Source organism: Diuraphis noxia, unplaced genomic scaffold (genome assembly GCF_037042655.1).
Source record: "Diuraphis noxia isolate RWA-SAM2 unplaced genomic scaffold, SU_Dnox_SAM2 contig0001, whole genome shotgun sequence".
Lineage (NCBI taxonomy): Eukaryota > Metazoa > Arthropoda > Insecta > Hemiptera > Aphididae > Diuraphis > Diuraphis noxia.
Window position 1 is genome coordinate 57280927 of NW_028301711.1, and position 23010 is coordinate 57303936.

The 23010-nt window shown below is 24.9% G+C and overlaps 1 protein-coding gene across 1 annotated transcript in view; it reads right to left on the minus strand.

Annotated features, from left to right (window-relative positions):
* Positions 1-23010, minus strand: part of LOC107162698 (uncharacterized) — a 564476-nt gene that overhangs the window by 70782 nt on the left and 470684 nt on the right. The window contains exon 4 of the mRNA XM_089218652.1: positions 12960-13067. Within this exon, the coding sequence (XP_089074778.1) occupies positions 12960-13067 (108 nt within the window). The remainder of the gene's footprint in view (positions 1-12959; positions 13068-23010) is intronic.

The following is a 23010-nucleotide window of genomic DNA, read 5'->3' on the forward strand; positions in this document are numbered from 1 at the left end:
TTCCCGACCGTGTATTCCACCTTTACCACCACCATCAACTACCCTCACTCTCAACGAGAAATATTTCGTTTGTACCCGTTAATGTGCTAACAAGAACGACCATCCGCTCGATTCTCTTCCGGCCCTTTCGTAAAACGTCCGCCTCAATTATTCAACTCCAACGGAATTCTTCACTACGTCGTCGGTGCCCTTAGTTGTCGCTCCATCAGTCAGACGCACCTGTATATCGTGTTAGTTGCTTACACTACGACGTGCGATGTCTCCCACGAACCAATTGGAATATAAAGATTCGCACGACTCGATTTTGGTTTTATTTTAAAAATGTGGAAAATAATAAAAATGCATTTTATATCTCTATAATATTGCCCTATAAGTTATAAATTAATAATAGATAATAATATTATATGACATTATATTATATTACCATTAACTATATAAAATATGTGATTTGGTTTTGTCCGAGTTCGCTCAACCTACCGTATTACTTTTTAAAAATAAGGTACTAATATCAATGTAAATGTATAATTAGCTTAAAATTATAGATTTATAGACCTCTGACAGACCTTTCTCCACATAGTATTTTTTCATCATACCTATATATCAATGATAGTTGAATTCAAATTTAATGTATTAATAATTAAAGTTACTAATTCAAAGATACACTTGACACCTATTATACATCAGAGCACCGTCTACAGTTTTTTTTAGTAATAAACCTTGGATCTCGTAGACTTTAAGTTATTTAACTACTGACTATGTGTAATTTAAATTATACTTCTGTAACTTGCAATTTATTATTTTCAATAACTTTATCATGATGCTACATTCTTAAACATAATAACATATAAATACACTTACATTTTGAAAACGAATTTCATGTTTCAATGTTTGGTTACGAGACGAATTTTGTACACAATATGTATTCCAACACAGATAATCCCATTTTGTATTTGTTTAAAGATTGACAAAAATAATAATAATGATAATCATTTATTTTTTGTCATCTGAAATACATTCATCTGTGTACTGCGGTATTATAGCGTTAATATAAAACAAACAAATGCGCTCAACTATGTTGGTGTTTAATTAAAAAAATACAGTCAAGCTCAAAAAAAAAAAACAAATTATTTTTTATTTCTGTGTAAATTTTATAACAGCATAATGTTTCAAGTGGTTTCTTACCACATCATCATATTTTACTATGCATCATTTTAATTAAATTCTCATAAGGAACTATAGAATATAATTGCATCTTATATTATTGGTTAGTATTCAACAAATAAATATTTCTCCTTTACACTAAATATTATGATAATATTATTCTATAGAATCGTATACATGAATTTTGTTTTAGGTCAGTTATAACTCTAAGAATTGTTGATTATCGAAAAACCAATAAAATATACTTCGAATTGAGCATATTTGATTCAAAATCTAGGAAGCAAGTGAAAATTTACAGAAGTTTGCTATTTTAACAAACATAAGCACTAACCAAATGACAAAAATAAATAATAATTACCAGCGAGGTATCACCAAAAATAGTTTTTATTTTCCTTTTTCAAATGTTTTACTGGACCGTAAAGTGAAATAAAAATCGTTTTTAATTCCATAATGGTTTTAAATTGCCACATGAATTGATTGCACGAAGACATGAATACAAATGTAGAAGATAATGTACAAGTCGTGACAGAGGAAATACACGATCTTTACCATAAAAACCGTCTATATATAAAGGATACTATTATGTATAGACGACGGACAATTGCCAGTGGCCAAATGGATTTTCTATGATAGTAATATCCAAAATTCCAAAGCCCTACTTATGCTTTAAATAAACCAAATATTATTATAAGACTATAATTTTACAATTGTTGGTTTTAATAGATTTTACCAAATTTATTAGCTAACTCAAATGAATTTATTATGTTTTTATTAACGCTATTACTTATTTACTTATAGCAAGATCAAAATAGCTTTCTTTACTATCTAACTGCTTTGTATTTTTAGTAAACTCAAAAAAGTTGTACAAATTATTATTTTTGAATAAATGGAAATATGAAGTAATGGTTTAAACTACATTATATTTATATTAAAATGATTTTAAAAAGGGAAATTTTCTAAGTTGTATATTTTGATCAAATAACAACTCTACTTTTAATATACAATAATAGGTAACTATTTATAAATGGTTAAATTTTAAACAATTTAAAAACCTAAATAAATCCATTCTATTGTTTTGATAGAATCTCATTATATAATTGATTATATTCGTTGATAAAAATTGTATTGTATTAAAATAAATACTTGTTTATTCATACTTATGTAATTTATCCTCTTATATTTGCTTATTTACTGATTTGCATATTTGCTATTGACTCTAAGTTTTAAATATTATAATACTTCTAACATAGAAAACTACGAAAAAATGTATAATTGATTAAATTAATATTCTTCATTAAATTAATTAAAACAAAACATTGCCCTTAGTAGTTAGTACCTATTTCAAACTTATTAATATTGCATATATTATCCTGTAATAGTGGGACACTTTTCAAATTAACTTTAACCTTTACACTCTTTGTTACCTAGTCAAAGTAATACTTTTATAGGCATACGCTAGCTATGATTATATAAACATTATAGTAAACATTAACTTCTCTATAATTAATAATTTTCAGGGAAATTGTTGTTTCCATAAATGTATATTTTTACTTTAATATTTACTTTACCTACTATATTACGTTGTATGTGGACCCATTGAAGAAATTTAAAGTGTATACATGATGATTATTTTAACAGTAAGCATGGATTATTATAGACACTTTAACGGTTAAGAAAATATATGTATTTTTTTGTTTTGTGTACCTACTTATTTTGATGTAATTTTTAATAATATTTTTGAATACAAACTTTTTTATTGTTATTTTTCATATCTTCTACTCTTAATTTTTTTTAGTTACTTACTAGTTTTTTTTTGAATGAGTATTTATAATCCCATATTACAAAGTAAATTTTTTTTTGGAAATTATGATTAATAAAATTTGTGATTAGAATAAGTTAAATTGTCACAAAAATGTAAACTTTAAAGTATTTACGTTTAGAGTAGAGTGATACAGAATATTCTACAATTGTAACAGATAATATGTAAAAATTTGATTTTTATTTATAAATATGATAAGAAAATATTCTGATTTGGAGGATAAAATTAAAAATATTTGGTTTTCAAAGAAATAAAAAACTTAAAAAGTGATATAAATACTTATTTTATTTTAAAGAATCATATCAATAGATACCAATATTTTAGAAAACCATTAAGAGTTTTTTGATAATATGAGAGCTCGCCATTATAATTATTACCCATTAATATGAAAAACTCATTTTTATTTTCCTATTTCGTATAATGTATAAGTGTTCATCGAGTTATTTATTATTTAAAATAGTTCATACCTACTTCTGACTTAAAAATATCACTATATGACTATTATCTAGTGCTATATAATAACATAATAACAATTAAGTAAGTAAAAAAAAATAGTTAAACCATGTTTATTACGTATGATATATGATAATATACCGATATAATTTATTTATTCATTCGATAAGTTAATAGAAATAATTAATTTAGCAACTTTAAAGTCAATTAGCGATATACATAATATAATATATATTTCTAAAAAGTTTTAGTCTGTATACAATAATATTTTTACATAATATAAATATATAATTGTTTCATTTCCTTACATGTTCAATAGATTTACATGTAGTTAAAATCAGAGATTCGTTTTTCAATTGTTTTAAAATTAATTGATTTGAAAATAATTTATAATATGTGTTAAAAAGTTTGAAATTAAATCAAATCGTTTGTAATGTTCAACACGCAACACAACCACTTTACATGATCTAGCATCGTGGTTAGAAATGTAAATATTTTTAATAGTGAACACTATATAATACTCGTATAACGATTGCGCGTTTGCAGCGTAGAAACACGCACAAATGCTTTATTCTTTTATTAACCATATAATGTAGTCAAGAGTCTTATTATTATTATTATTTTTTTTTTGTTTCATTTTGAATATTTTTTACAACTAGCAAATGCTGTCAGTCATAAAAACAAAACTATTTCCTTCGCACGTCGTCGTGTACCTACTCGAAACGAAATGAGCGCATAAGTTGATATACACCAAATCCTTTGGGTGAATGATAAAAAATCTTCAAATTGAATTTCACATATAGTGATGTCAAGGGGATTCATCTATCCAAGTATTCAGAATGCAATTTGTATAATGTGATGATATCTAGGCCACGAGCTTTTGAAATTTTGATTCTCACGTCCTTCATTCATTACTCTGTTCTTGGCATTCAATGTAGACCATAATAGTTCAGCACAATTGTCTGGAATTTCTAGTCGTTAGAAACTATTATAACTGCTAGCCTGGTAGGTACTCTGCACTATTACACCATAATGGTTGCTACGAAAATATGCTCTTATATCTATCATATAGTTAATTTTTGGCAAAATGGAAAGCAGATACATGGACAGTACGCAGAAATGATACATTTAAAAAAGCGTATATAAAATAATTTAGTAACGGTGAAGGGTATAATGAGGTTTTTTCAGAGACACAAAGTTGTATCAGTGAAAAAAATTACAGCTAAATAGACAAGGTAAGTATGGACAAATATACAAACATTTCAATTTGTAGTTTCATAAATTGGGGAGTTTTTTGGTTTTAATTGACATAGACTTCATTGATAATATTAAAGTGTATTTATATATTTATATGTTTATAACAGTTCAAAAGAAAACTAAGTTATCTAACGAATGTTCATTAAAAAATTATAATAAGTGGAATAAAATGTTCATTGAGTCATAATAATTTTGTATTTTTATATATTTTAAATATTAAGGTCTTTAAATAGTTAATTATAACTTAACCTAACCTAACATGATAGTGATTATTTATAGTTTCCAATAATTAATTGAAGTGTAAATATATGTTTTAACTAATTAATAAAGTTTGGGAGTGATTATTATGAGAGATATCATATAAATGGAATTTACATCACAGGTATAAATTGGTATTTGGAAAAATGTATGCCAAAAATACCTGCACTGGCGAAATCCATGCTATATTGGATATGAATTATGTGTACAGTGATCTCCCTCTATTGGTAGCATTATGCATGCTCGAAAAATTTCAAATCGTGATTCTCTAGCAATAGAATCATGAAATATAGGTACCATTCTCGGGCTTTTATAATAAAATTCTACTACAGACAATAATATTGGAAGGACAACCGAATACGATTTGGTCCATTTCGTATATACTACCTTTTTCCATTAGTTAATGTTTTTTTTTGTTTTTAAAAACTAAACATTAAAAATAAAAACTATGCATCAAATAGATTTAACGCACGTGATTAAAAATTACACATGGTCGTATATAATAGGTATACTATAATTTTATCAAGTTTTCGGTATTTTGATAGCGATCTTGAGCTGTAATTTAATTTTTAAATGTCATAATTATAATTTTTTCACTGTTATATCAAATATTTAAGACAAAATATGAACTTTTTCGTTTTTCCAACAGACTTTTTGAAAAATTGGTTTGCATTTTGACTATCAAACTCTTGTGGGTGTGAATGAATTCCTTTAACCATAAATTATATTTATAATTTAAGGATAGAAAAACCACAATCAAAATTTCATCGAAAGACAATGTATAACTGAAATAGAAATCTGTTCGTGTTAAGTATTTTTTTCAACCAATAGAAAAATAAATGGTAGCAGGTAAATAAAGATATATCTACCGTAGTACTTGAATTATTTTGGTGACATTTTTTGTCACATCAAAGAATATGCAATTGATAATAATTATATTGTTGTTATAGGCTTGTAATTTTATTTTTATTTTGTTGCAAAATGTAAAAATGACAAATACTTAATACTTTAACACAGTACACCATGATTGCATAGTCTCTTTAAACAAATTATAATATTTCAATAAGTCAGACTAAGGTGCATATGTAATTATTTGTTTCTTTCATTTATTCAGTATGATTGATAACTAATAAAATATAGTTGTATATGGTTAGGTAATTTGAAATTTAAATGAGTTTGAGATATCTCACGAGGAAGACGAAACTTCGAAGATGATGCTTTCGTTAGACACATCATTTGAATCGTAAATTGTGTTTTCGTTTAAATAAACGTTGTGGAAGCAAACTGAAAGGTATGCAATTCCATCGGAAGGCTAAACTTTGATGTTGGCTGGAAAAATTTGATTAATAATTATTATCTACAAGTAAAAATTTGTCTTACTTTTACAAAATATTTTAAAATATATTCAAGCAAAACTGATATTTAAAATTTCACCAGTAAATAGTTTTTATCTCTCAAATCATTTCTAATTAAATTTGTTATGCTTGTAGATTTTATATTAGACATGACGTATTTATTGATCAGTGGAAAAAATATTTATCTATTATATTTAATGATGTACATTATAATCGATAGATATCAGATAGAAAATTGAAAGTTTTTAAACATTAAATGGTTATTTTAACGTTAGTATTTAAATGTTAAATGCACTTATGTGCATATTGTACATAATATATATTAATTTAAAATACATTTTTATTTGTCACTGCTGAACGTCTATTACAATAACACTTTACATAATATTTCATTTTACGATTCCAATTGTTCAAAGCAGATTGTATTCATAAGGATCTAATTAATATCTATAAATTCAACTAAGCGTATTGAAACATTCACTACCTAGCCAAGCATAAGATTTTTAATTTGTCTTTCAATTAAAATCAAACTTATTCTGATAAGTATCAATGATCTAGCAAGTGTTTTAATTATCAATACTATTATTATTATATTTAAAATAAACGTTTGTTAATATAATATATTTTATTTTAAGAAATATGGTATGAAATCTTGTCTATTTTTATTTAAATTTCTAAATAACCATATAAACCATATAAAAATGATGGAAACAATAAAACCGTTAAATTAATAAATACACTTTCTTTTTTTAATCACTTTTTGTTCAGCTTATTCAGGTTACTAAAAATAATAATACATATAAAAAAATCTTCCCCGTTGCATTTTTTTTCTAGTAAATTTATTGTTTAAATTTTTTATAATATACAAAAACTATAAAAACTTGATTAATTTAAACTTATCCTTCCGTTTTTATAATCCTGGATACGATACTGTATCCACTTATCTCATTCGGTTTTTTTCCGATAATTAATAATCAATGTAGGTATCCAATGTGTATACCTCCATTACTATTTCACGTTGCAGTAGGTAGTTCATTGATTTGAAATATAAAAGTTTGTGTTATGAGTTAGTAAAATTGACTTTATTACATTATACTAAAAAAAAAAATACTTATTGATATTACCTATATGCTTATTAAAAATATATTTATATATTCTTTTGTGAATAAATACACTTTAATTCATAAAACTCATAAAAACATCGTAAATATTGGGAATTTTTAATCTTCCATTAATTAACCATGTTTGTTTAATTTTGAGGATTTTAATGTTTTGATTTAATTACAGATTAAACGGCACTCGTTAAATTAATTCTCTTATTTTTTTCTCAGTTTGTCAATACTATACTAATAATATTTACCAATATTAAAATATACATATTTAAAAAATAACAATATTTATGACATTATATTAAGATAAATTATATTATAATACATAATATATTTTATTTGTAAAAAGTTGGTATTACTGAATATCAAATCGTTTTATGCAATTTATGCCGTATTTAAATACAGTTATCAATTAACTATTGGATAGTTTAACTTTAATGATTGATTCTGGTAGATCTGGAGTTATGTCTTTCCAAGACTCCACTCCAAAATACTGAGAATATAATCACAATATCTGAATTTCAATCCCAAATCTTATCTCCTACATTTTAAACAAATATTATTTCATATTTGTTTATCTTAAAAATACAAAATAGTTTGTTCTACAAATCGTATAATAATATATGATCACAATACAGAATAAGAATAACTAACGAGTAACGATACCAGATGTTAGGCAATTCTCTCTTTAACGCTCAATTCAATAACAAAGAACTATTTAAAGTATCAATGTTATTATTTTATATTTGAAAATAAAAATAAATCGTTGCATTTGAAAATCTAATTCGAGTGGATATCGGTAAAATGGATGAAATTTTATTAAAAATGGATACACTACATATTATTATGTTCTTTGGAGTTTTTCGAATGAGTTTTTTTAAACTACTAAGAAATTTGACCTTTATAAAATACGAGCTCTGTTGTTCAATTTCCAATCAATTGATAAGGTCACACGCAACACTTTTACTATCCTAAAAATTGTTTTCAAAAAAAAAAGTCAAACCTATTGTAAACCAAATAGCTCCCACGGTTTGCACTGAATCTCAAATGGGGACATTCAGATTATGGTTTTTTGATCATTTTCCCCTTATCATTTTTATACGTTCTATTAACACAAATTGTCATATTTTCATATCTTATTTTAGTGATGTTTATTGGTATGTATCTTAATAAATAAGATGATTATTTTATCACTTCAATTTTTTTTTTAATTCTAAATATTTTTTTAAATATTTCTTTCACACTATCTGAAGTTTTTAACTTATTATAGTTTTTAAATTATAAAGTATTTTGTTTTAATCAAAATAAAATATTTATAATTTCTTACATGAAATAGTCATGAGGGTTTTATAGGATATCAATGTTTAAAAGTTGAATTTTGACTTTTGAGTATTGTAATTAGTTAAAATGTAGGCTCATAAAACACTTATAGTGGCCTATAACAACTATAATTAACTAGTCTACATATTAGGACATTTGATTTGTGGTACCTGTGGTAAATCTATTTTTGTTTAATAAAAATAGATTTACAGAATTTTATAGAATTTTTAAATTACACTCTTAATGTTTGTAAGATATTATTTATGTTACATATATTTAATAATTACTTTTCAAAATGTATTTTTTTCTTTTGAAATACATCACCTTTGAAAACTTCGTATTCTATTAGTCACTGATGGATTTTTTTTTGTGTTTTAAACATAAAACAAACCTATTATTTTTAGTTTTTGTATAAAAAATATATACTGATAGAAATATACACTACTATCTGAATTATGGTAAACTTGACCACCAATTTAGTATTTGAATTATTCAACATCCGGTTATTATATCTTTCTCCAGAGTTCATAAACTGTATTCTTTCACTCTCGTTTATGTTATTCATGGTCGATAGGTGTACATATTAGATGGATGGTATTATATTGACTTACAATTTTCTGACCTTTTTATTGACGATTAGTAACTTTCATAAAAAAAAAATAAATAAAAAAGACATTCATTGAAAATTTGTTTTTTTAATAAGATGGATAAAATAATTATTAATATATAATCCACAATAAGTGTAAAACTTAAGAATTAAAAATAGAAGACATAATAGAATAAGTAATTGCTTTCATCAGATATAATTAATTCAGAACATAGATTGAATATTTAATAATTTACTTATCGAAATTCTCAAGAAAATTATTAAATTTGAAATAAAACAATGTCGTTGCACAAATCTTACATACTCAAAATTAAAATTAATAAAATAGAATAGCTATTAGCTATTTTCAAAAACATTCCACATGCATTTTTTTTTAAATATTTTGAACTATTATAATAATCAGTATAAATATAATTTTTAGTACTTCATTATTGTATGTGGGTGTTGTATGGGTATATTGTATGAATTGAAAACTTGCAGAATGCTTGATTAATTATTTTGTTTACACTTTTACTTAAAATACATTATAAAACATTCCACTTTGAGTATTGTATTCGTAATTTTCATTACAGAATATATGGATACATTAATTTGTAATCAAATAAGTTTTGGTTTTAAATGATATAATTCATAATAACTTAGAAAATATAATTTTAAATAATTTTAAAACTGTGAACAATAGCAGACTGCTTAAAATAATGGCTTATACTTTATACGATATAATATACTGCACACTTTAAACTGAGTTATTTTCGTGTAACAGTATATCCTATTTTTTCCTCAAATGTATTTTTGTAGTGATTAACAATTTATAACAAAGTAACTCAACTCTATAAGTTTTTGACAAGATCGCATATTATAAAGTATACAAATTGTATGCTTTTTCGCACTTTTCCTGACATACGTTATAAATGATAAAACTTCTAACAAATATTAATCCAACTTTAAGTTACATATTATAAAGTTTATGCGACTAGCTGTAGTATGTAATGAATACGTAATAATTTAAACTTACCTTATATGTAGGTAGCTAAAAACTATGCATTTTAACCCTTTGTAGACCAACATTAAATGGTGATAGAAATTTGATTTTTTTTTTGCACCTTTATAAATTATTATTTTTTTGATGAATTTAGAAATTAAGAAATTTAAAATTGGAGGTTTTTTAATATTTTTTTAAGGAGTGGGACAAATAAGTCCCATTGGTCATTTAAGGACTATACTTAAAAGTCCCTATGGTCAGTTACGACACTACTATTTTCTTATTCCCTATGATAAATAAGTAATAATAATAAGTAATTAGTTAAAATTTAATTAATTAATTAATTAAAATTATAATGACCATTTAAATATGTATATAATTCATGTTTCAAATTAACAACAATATAAACTTAAAGAAAATAGTTATAGTATCAAAAACTAAATGGTCAATTTTTTTATATAGCAGACTAATATTAAGAACATTGAGTGGTTACTATGTTTAATATTATAAATGTTCAATTCATAATTTATCATATAATAAGACTTTTATTAAAAATATATAAACATAATAGTAATGTACAAAAAAAAATAATAATAATTATAATTTTAAAAATGAACACATTATTTTGAATGATATTCATTAAAACATGGTTTCTTTTCATTTAAACATAAAAAAAATATTACAAGTAGAACATTTAGTATATGGTTTAGATTCTATATTATTTTTGCTGCACACTTCACATCTACCTCTTGTTTTACTAAATTGTAACCAGTGGGCCCCTAAGTTCCCTAACCTCACATCTGAAGTTGTTGAAAACAACTGTTTGCCCCTTCTTGGTTGTAGACATGGTCTACCTTTTGAAGTCCCTGGAGATATATCCGTTGTTCTTTTTAGGCCACATTTACCTTGTGTTATTAGTCCTTGGGCAACTGCTCTTCGAAACTGAAGAACGGTTAATTTTGATTCACTAAGCTTGTTATTAATAACAAATGAATTGACAAATATAATATCAATAACACCCCAAAACAATCTATGCCACCATTTTTTTGATTTTCTATTGATATTATATAGAGCTCGTAATTGATCTGCTTTGTCTACTCCCCCCATGTATTTATTATAATCATTAACTACAGTAAGACATTTTATAGTTTTATAGTCATTTCACCAATTAAATAAATTAAAAAAATCAACGAGTAAATAATAATTAATAAATGAACAAACAACACTCAAGAGCGAAAAAAATAGCATGCGTATAAACAATATACTTGGCGCGCGAGTGCTTGACTGAGAATATTCGTCAAAACTATAAAAATGTCGCAATAGACCATAGGGACTTCAAAGTCCGTTGTGATTATTGTCAATAAACACATATTTATACACAATAATAATGATATTCAATGGTACGTTCTGTTTCTCGGGATTATAACGAAAAGAATAATAATAAAACCCATTGCTTATCTATACTGGTTCGCGCTGTGGCTATTTATATAAATATCGATATTTATTTTATGGGCTAAACTATATTTATTTTGTTATGTGATGTATTTAACGCTATCTATTGATTTCACAGAAAATTTTCGGGAACATTATTGATTAAAAATGAAGTGACTTATAAGTCACTATGGTCAGATAGTACTTAATTTATTTTACCTATGTTTAAATGGACAAAATACACAGCGGACTCAAAAGTCCCGTTGGTCGGCAAAGGGTTAAATAATAACTCGATCGCATATAATAATGTTTTATTTGTTAAGTAATTTATCTCAACGAGAAATGTAAATACTATACCATATTATGTTGTAGAAAATGCTATAATGCCATCACGGTCATAATTATAATTATCCGTGGTGAACTATATAATATATATGTATATATTAAACATACGATTCTTAACTTTGGTACGCGCAAAATCAAATTAAATGTTTTGTTATATATATATATTTTACGAGTATATAGAAATCATCTACAATGTACATCGATGATTATTTAAAATTAAACGATGATACACGTTAAATGGAGATACGAAATTAAATTATCCATAAGATATTTATGACGCATTTATTTCGTATAAATTTGGTACGCCATATTCTAGAACACTAACTGATAGCATTTTAATGTTTTTAATTATTTTATTGAAACGATCGAGTAACATTTTAAATGTTCAAAAATAATAGTACAAACACAAAAACTGAACTTTAAAACACGATACATTATGTTTTTTATATATATATATAGACGATCATGATTGGTTAACTAATGCGTAGGTACCTATAATTTGTCTATTATTCGTAGTAGTACGAAGTCGAACATAGTGATCATAGTTATGACAGTTTATATACAGTAAAACTTATAAGTTCTGCGGCCAACAAAAAATGCGTATTAAAGAGAATTTTGTATAATTAAAAACTGTAAGTATTAATTTTTTTTTTTTTGATTTTAAAAATAATTCGTTAAATAAAGATTTTTTTTTAACAGAAGTTTGATATGTTATGAAAATTTCACTATACTTGGTGTTTTTAATAATTTTTGTTGTAAGAGGACTAATATTTGTTTAAAAAAAATCTACGTACCGCAATGAATGTAATTTAAAAAAAAAAAAAAAACTATACAAAAATATAAGTGGTAAAAATTATAATACCTCCGGATACCATGCATGTCAATTTCACCCGATCACCCTCGAAGAATGGTCCTGTGTGTTCTATCTCTTCGTTGTACTCGCTCAAAATGACTGGTTTCTGTGGAGGCACTGTGGAACAATACGAATAATTAATAAAGTTGTACTTGCCAATTCAAAAAACTTTGTTAGACAAGATATACTAATATTATATATAATATACATAGTATTATACTACTGTGAATATGACACAACCTTAAAGTCGCTCCTAATTGTTAATATTGGATACCCGTTATAATAACGATAATGTTCTGTTATTTTAAACCAAAAAACCCGTAATATAAACATATTTATTTTTTTATCATTATACACTATTTTTATTAGTATCATTTTTATAGCGGTTTAAATTGTTGAGTAATAAAAAAAAATTATTAATAATTCAAAATTTAAAAATAATTTAATGTTGATATAACACAGTTATTTTGCGAAAAAAAAAAACGGAAAATACCATTTTACCAAATTTTTTTATGGAACTATGTCGAATATGTATTATTCTTCAGTAAATTATCATATAATTACAAGTTTACTCTAAAAGTTCATACCTACTCGTGTATTACAAAAATACAATCAATTTATCAGGTATTTGATATTTATATTAATTTAAATTTTTTTAAAACATTTAATTCAAAATATTTGCCTAAATTAAATATATTTGTGATGAACAAAACGTAGCGCAAAACCTATTTTATTTAGAAAGGTTAAAACCGAGTGGTTTCGATTTGAGAATTCTTGTACAGCAGACACTTAATTTAGGAAAAACAATTTCAAGTTAACGATTCTAAGGTATATGATATTGGACGATTATTTTAAGTTGTTACTTGAACAATGGCTACATCATAACGCATTAATTTATTTAATGTGGTATTTTGATTATCTAGTCAATGTCAATGTTTGGATTTAAATAATACTAAGTTTTCATCAAATTATAATAATTATAATATCATTTTCTAAAATATTATATGGTAAAATTAAGATTTTAAAAATAAAATTACTAATGTCTAATGTACAAGGCTTTGAATGTGTATGCAAATGCATTTGTTTAGTGTATAAAAAAATGTTTTTTTGATAAATCCGATCTTTTTAAGACATTTTTATTTTATTTACGAACAAATTTTAAAACTTTTTAAATTTTAACTACTTATTAACCTATTAGGTAAAACTAAAACATGATGATAAGCAATAAATGCATTGAATTTATAGTAATTTGTGATTTTTTTTTAAAGATACTTTTTCTACTATAGAATAAATTTCTCTAATTATAAACTTCAACGAAATTTCCAGTAAACGAAAAAAATTAAAGAAGTAAAATTATAAAATAATAAAGTAATAAAATTAGAACCATTATACTATTATACTAGCATAATGAATAACAATAATTTAAGTGTTATTGGTCATGAACTACTTATGAATAGGTTACTGACTCAGTTGATGTGGTGATTTCGATCATAGTTGGAGACTCAGAGAAGGCAGAAGGGAGCAACAGAGTGAGAGTGGTTGGAGTGTTGGGTAACTCAAAAACATATAATATGTGATAGGAAAGTGGGTACATTATGTACTATCAATAATTTTTTGGAAAAACTTTAAATTGGCATAAACTCTTTTATCATATATAGATAGGTACATGCCTAATGCATGTGGTACAGTAGCATAGTCATTCAACGTGTGGTTTGTAATGAGAACGTGACTCGTGAAGTAGAGGAAGCACCTTTACACACGCTCCATAATTGATGAGTTGGATGCGATATAGGAATCCCATAGGATGTAGTCGTACTCTAATAGGGGATGAACTATAGAACAGTTTTAATACAGCCTTTATTGAGGTGTACAGCTTGAACTATTATAAAACAAATTTCGATAATTCTATCGTATTGTAGGCTTTTCAATTTATGAATCGGATGTGAGCGTGTAAATTTAGATATTAAAGCTGGTTGAGAGGAAAAATTATAGAAATGCCCATAACAAGTTTCAGTATCATTTAGCCAAGTTACTTGAGTACAAGGTTTCTTGAATTATATAGGTATCCAAGAGTTTAGACCATTAAAAATTAAGTGTGTGTTCTATATTAAAAAAAAAATGGGTGTCTTCCTCGTCCAAAATTGTTTTCTTTAGTTATGAACTATTATTAATATACTTTGTGTATGTATTAGGTATAATGTTTGTACCTATGATGCATGAAATATAAAATTTATCAATATAAATACTATTGTCTATGTAATATGTAACAGAATTTAATATTAAGTTTTAGTCAGTATGAATTTTAGTAAAAGTAGCAACATATATACTAGGTTAAGCGATTATATTATATCATAAGTGACGGGAATAGACACATTGTGAGTCCTTCAGCGGAAACCGCTTGATGTGGTTACAGTGACATTATTAACCAAACAGTAATTTAAGTGTTGTATTTTAAGATATGTTGTAGGTATGCATTTAATAGTTTACGTCGTAAGTGATCGGAATATACGTCCATACACGATACCAGTTCACCATCCCCTTAAATGAGCTTAATAGGTAGTCACCACGTGCAGGAAACAAGCAATTTGATGCGTACCTATTATATTATGCGACGTTTATCAATAAATTATGTTTATATCATTGTATTGTATTAGATAATATATCATTTTTTGTTTATATTAAATTAAGTATAATTTTAAAACCATAACTTGAACAATTTAGCCAAAATATTATTTCAGAATCCCCAGTTTAGCAATATGCTATATTTTACAGACTGTGACAGCTTCGATAACATTTTATTACTATGAAATTTACACCAGCTATCGTAATAATCATTCGATTAATCGATTTCTTTCACAATGGCAAGGGTAAATACTGAATAGCTGAAACTGAAAACTTTTTTAAATTTCCATTGGATGGGTTTCAGCATTTAGCTTTAATCTTTACCCTGGTTGAAATCATGATAAAGTTATAATATGTGTATTATTTAACCATTTCCGGTGTTCTGAATTATATATTATTTGATTTGGAAAAAATGTAGTGCTTCCGGTCCCATTTATACATTTTTTAGTTCGAAATGGAAGAGATAAAAATCGCACAGTCCCATTTCAATCATTTATAAGAATTAATACTAATAAAACTAAAAAAAAAAATTATCATAATAAATGTTGACATAATATTAGGTACTGCACATAAAATACGAATAATATAGTATAATACTCTATTATAATACCTATATAATATTCTATATTTATTACTTAATAATATTTTAAAAAAAAATAACAAAAACATGATTAATAGTTCAGGAGTATTCAGAGATAACTCAGTTACTCATATTTATTATAGTATGAAACTTATATCAAAATAATTGAACAAAATATAATATAATAATATTGTAATGTGCATAATTAGGCACAATTGAATAACATATTTGGAACTATATTACTGTATTCCCCTTGTAAAATATAATTACATATATTATTTTAAGCTACGGGATTTTACCCACACCTAACTATACTCATCAATTCCTCTAGATTTTACCAACGCTCCAAATATTTCATTTATAATACATTTTATAATTCCATATTAATTCATTTTTTTATTTAGATTCTTTATGTAGCAATAAATACATTTATTTTACAATAGATTCTTTAATTTTATACTTTAAAGCACGGTTTTCTTATAGGAAAAATGCTTTGATCACCACCTTCGATGGAAGTTTCTTGTGTACAATTAAATTTAGTTGGTATTTTAAGGAGATCAAAATTAAAAGTTCTGTCTTTTTTAAATAATTGGAAATAACTTAAATAAATATTAGTATATACACCAATATTATTATGAGATTAATTATTTGGTAACCAAGGTTTAAAGTTAGACCATCTTCACTAAGAATTATTTTTCATCATATGCGATTTATCATAATATTATAATTTGACACATATGCCATTAACTACGGCGCTTATTTAATGACGAGTTAAACTCGACGTATAATATTATATACTGTACAACAGTTTGGATACCTGCTTCCTCCCTTTTTTAAAATCATTTATTTATTCATTTATTGGTTATCATGATGGCAATAATTATAATACACTGAAAAATATTTTAAAACTTATTTTATAGAAATAATATCAAAAACATTTTGAGTTCTTTATCTTCTACCATTTTAATATTGATGCCGTATTATTTCTACCAATATTCGGATTTTTAGATTCTGAACGAAGTGATAAATGTATTGATTTTACAATGATGTGTGTTTTTTTTGTTTTTGTGTCTGTGTACAGCATAACTAGTCGAAATAATGCTTCGATTTCAAACTTTGGGGGTGGTTTCCGATGTAAAAGTGAAGATCCTTGGTGCATTATAGAGGTCAAAAGTAAACATTTTCCAACAGTTTTCAAAAAAATCGAGAAAAACAAAAAAAAAATGACAGAAAAACGGGAAATATTACGCAAAACCAGTTTTCGACCAAATCGATATTTTTATATGGTTGTAATTCAAAAACTAATCACTGTAAATACTTGAAATTTTCACCAAATGTTAATGTTGGTGATATCTATATACAGTTTAATTTTCAAAAATTTTCGACTTTTTTTGATTCGTAAATTATTTTATTCTATAAATTCATAAAAAATTTTCCTTTTATACCTAAGATTTGCAAATTTAATACAAGATTCCTTACAAATTTGTCAATCTTTATCACAAAAAAAATGTCCACCGGAAATTCAAATTAAATTATTATTAGCATTTGAATTTCAAATATTGACAAAAAATTCGTCAAAACCATGAATATTTGCAAATTATTTTGTAGTTCAAAATTCATAATATTGTTTGTATTTATATCTAAGGTTATAAAATTTAACACCAAGTTTTCCATAAGTTTTGCTTCAAATAGCTATAGAGAAAATTTGAAGCGTCATTATAGGAAAAATGTTTTGAGCGTTTGAGTTTTAAATTTTTATGAAATCGTATAATGATAACGATTTATTCTCAAACCAGGTACATGTATATCTATGATAATATAAAGTATTATAAATTATGATAACTACATGATAACTAATCTGAAAAAACTGAAAAAAATATGCAAAATGCGTCTTAATTTAAAAATAAAATATTTGTTTCAAAATAGAATATATGACAATATTTAAATATAATATATTATCCTAGACTGACAAATCATCTCCGTTCAGAATCGTTTTTCGTATACAATGATACCTATCATTGCATTCAAATTTAATCCCATCCATTAAAGTAACCTACAGTACAGCAGAGCGACATCCACGACTTACCCGCTTTTTTTTTTTTTGTTTTATCTTGAGTATCACTTCGTATGTGTAAAAAAAAACTGTTAAAACAATTTGATTTTTTAATAATAATAATTTTTTAGTACCCAAATCATTACTTGACATAATACAATATCTAAATCAAGTATCTACAATCCTACATGCTTCATATTTTTTAAGTAGATATAAAAAATAAATACAAATTAGAATTTTAAGTTTTTATGTTTTTTTTTAAATTTATTTGTTTGCATATAAACTCAAACCTGTTGATGTAATTTTCAATATTTTTTGCACCTTTGTATATTTTAAATTTAATTAACATGCCTAAAAATCTAAGTTACCTATCTTCTCCATTTTATTAATTTTTTATCTTAACCATTTTATTTATTACTCTGACATTATTAATACGGATTAACAGAAAAAAAAGTATCCGTTGTTGTTATTTTTTTTAACGCCAACGTCACATAAAAATGGTATTATGGTAAACACTAAAACTCCATATCTCCTTATTTAATAACATTAGTAGCTACAAATTTTATGATCGTAGCCATTATAGATCATAACTCACGATTAAATGGACAATTAATAAAATACATTTTTTTATATACATAAAAACACATAAATTCGCGAGCGCGTGGTTATAATATGTGATTAATGAACTATATTTTCAAAGTCTAATGTTAAATAAAAAATATAAGAAGATTTATATATTAAATAGTATAAAAAATAATTATTATTTTCGTATCTTTACTATAGATGATCAGTAATATTAGTAGGTACATTGTAAAACGTTGGTATACATACGCTAATATATCATAACTTATCATTAGGTACGTAGAAAATCAACGGGAAATATTAAATTTAAATGTTATTAATATGATTTTAAACATTGTCAGCAAAATATTTTGTTAGAATAAAAATTATTATTACATTTCCACCCACCGTCTCAAGTTTTGTTTTTTTAATATGATATATAGGTTTATTATATGTGAAAATTAAAAAAAAAACTTATACATTTTCGTTATCACGTTTAATTTTAAATGTATAAACGAGCTATAAATTTTCAAAAACAAGTATACATAATTTTGCTACGTTCGCAAGTTTTTCAAAATAATTGTTTGGGTTGAAAATATTTCTCTCTCGTTTTCTTTTTAACTCTATCTTTTTTTTCTAAATAGTCGAAAATGTATAGTAAAGAAAACGGAGAAATCTAAACAAATAAAACGTGTCTTGTATGTTTGAGAATCAAGAAAGTTTAAATTACTATCAAATGAAATAAGTTTTTCTAATGTATCTGTTTCGTCATCGTCAAATTCTGACATTTGCAATCCCAGAACTCAGATTTGTATCAAGTAAAATCGTTTAACTTTCAACGAGTAAAATGTTCATATCATACAATATTAATAAAAAATAAATGAGAATTAAAACACTGTATTGCTCTTATAATATATAATATATGAATATTATAAAATAATAAATTTCATCTATTACTATTTGAAAGACCATAAAAGTTTTCAAAGCTCAACATTTACCTTAATCTTATCCTTTTAAATGTAATTCGTATTTAATAAAAGCTACATTTGTGTTTTATTGACATTCCTTTGATTTCCATAAACTTTAAGACTTAATGTGTTTAACAAAAACCTAAATGCTGCTTAATAAAACAACCACTTTGAAACTTATATAGTTATACAAATACAGAATAAATATAACATGGTATTACTAAAAATGTGAGATAAATAAAATAATGATATCCAAAAGGTTATTAAATAACCTATCAAAAAAAAAATGTTTTCAGTTAATTTTTCTCTTTCATCCACATATTTTTTATAGTTGTTTGTATTCACTACCTACAACCTGAAACAAATGAATAAATTAAAGATATTTATTGCTTTAGAATTAATTTACTGCAGATTCAAATGGACTCAACTTTGAATATGCCTTTCATATGAATATTGAATACATACCAACTTTCATAAAATTAAATAGTTGACTTATTAAGTTTTTTTGTAAATATTTTATTTTTATTTCAGCAAAAACCATGCGATTTTATTTTAAACATTTTTTCACAGTTTTAGTGAATTCGTGTTGACATTTACAATGTCAATTGACCAAAATTCATCCGACGGTAGGTTTTAGAAATAATCACGTTTTGATGCTCGTCATTCGTTTGATTTAATATAAAGATCATCGGAGAGTGTATTTAATAATAGTTACATATCAAATTTTTTTTTAGTTCTACAAACATGTCTTATTTTCTACCAGGAAATTATGCAGCTACAACTAAACAGTTAAATATATTTAATTAGAAATGACTTCATAAAAGAATCTGCAGATTTTTAAAAAAAAATAATTTCAAAACATAAAACATTGAAATGAACATTAAAGACAGTATCATCAAAAATAAACTCAAATTGCTATCTTTGATTCCGTTGTTTTGTCCAACAAAAATGTGTGTTAGTATAAATAATGTAATCGTACGGGTTACTAGTTTTTTTTTTTTTTTGTAAGTACAAATATTAGAATTTATAAGAATATATTACACAATATATGTAATATTTTATATTGCATAATATATAAACAAAAAATAAATATTCATTCTTAAAATATAAATAAATTATTTTTTCTAGGTGTAACATTAACACGAAAATATTACCTTAAAACACTACTATTTTGTTTTATGGCATTTTTATTACATGAATTCAACTACAAACATAACTTTATATTAATGAAAAAAGTAATTTATATCTAATAGGTTAAATATATAATAAATAATTTACCATACTCATAGTAGACATAATTTCAAAAACTCACTAAAATGAGCTAACGCCCTTTAATATGACTCCCTCGTAATAAATTTTTACCGTATTAAATGTGTTACCTTACGGATGTATAATAATTTAATGTTAGGAACTTTAAAAAACTAATATCGGATATAATTTGATTAAACGTTTATTAGCTGTGTTTAGATGCATTATTATTTACGATAAAAGTGTGAATATGATAACAATACGGACTACGCAATTAATACTACTACAGTTTTTTACTACTACATTTTCGTAAAATCGTCCTAATATTTGTAATTTATCAACTATTGAACTTTGAAAGATAAAAGTTGTCTACCCAATCCGTGTTTTATTTCACATAATGTTCTTGTACATAGTCTCGTAGCAAAGTAGGCGACTATAAACAGTACAACAAGCTCGTATTATTAAATGGTGAGTATTGTTTTTTTTTTTTTTTTTTTGTAAACAATACATATTATAATATACATTGGAAATAGATTTATGAATGTTAAATATGCATTTATAGACTCATATTGTTGACTGAATTGTTAAGATTTCAATTATATCTATTTATTTAGATAAGTTTTTGTTTTATTTAATTTATTATTAGATGTTGAATTTCATATTCTTTAAATAAAAAAACAATATTTTATTATCTGTATTCACCATAAGATAGAAACGAAGTGATTTCGATGTGATTGAATTTGAATTGCAAAGAACGTCGGTGTTTGATGATTTTATTTTATAACTCTTCAAGGTAGTAGCGACCTTTTGAGAAATATTTTCTACCAGCCCCTTATTAGGTATAGTGATCCATAAATGCAAAATTTTAATATTCATAAATAATAACTTAGGTATCACATTTGTTGATAATTGTATCTATACTATTATACATAGCTGTCTTGAAAATCGTAATGCGGCCATTTTTTCCTACCAGCCCAAAATATTTGCAGTATTTCAAGGGACGTATGTAATTTGCGCCAAAATCAACCAAAAAAAAAAATATATATATAATTTGCGCCAAATAAAATTAAATAAAAAGGAATTATGTAATCTGTGCCCTAGAGTACCTACTAAAATTATAATTTGCGCCACTCATATTATAATAATATAAATAACTCCATGTATATTAAATATGTAAATTATCGTTAAGTTATAAAACATATTATAAAAATCAGTCATATTAAACTCGTATTTATAAATAAATGTATATAAAAAATCAAACTCCATGCATATTAAACATCTAAATTGTCGTTAATTAATAAAACATATAAAAATCAGTCATAATTATAAACAATTCAACGATATTGAGACGATATGTGACACGTGTCGGACGCATCGGTACGTATTATTGTATATCCTATGCGATATCACTACATTTGTCTGCTGGTAAATTCCAACTGCTATTAAAGTCGAAAGTGTGGCGCAAATTGCAAATTACATATTCCATTTTGTTTTCTTTAGAGGCGCAAAATACAAAAATTAATTAGTATATGTGGCGCAAAATACATGTTATATTTTTATATTTTGGCGCAAATTATAAGTAATAAAAATGACGCAAAATACCATCTCCCATTTCAAGGTATCATTTGCCAATATTCGCAACACTTGACATTGTATATTATAATTTCTGAATTACTCGGTATGTTTAAACTTATAACAACATGGATACGTTTAAATTCAGAAATCAAAACATCACTCACAAGTTGCTCCAAAATATGCTTAAAATCCATTAAAAAAGCAAGACAAGTAATTGTATTATTATAAACATTCAGTGGACGCCGAAAGAACAATATTACACAGCATTATGTTTAGTACACAATGTGTTCCATAATTTATGAGTTTAATAAACCTCTTACATTCTTATTAATAAATAATTTATCAAATAAGACGTGTAAATATTTGACGTAAAATGTTTTTCAAGGGTATGAGATTCATTAAAAGGATTCAAACGAAATCGAATTCAAAATTAATGCAAATGAATATGCTCGT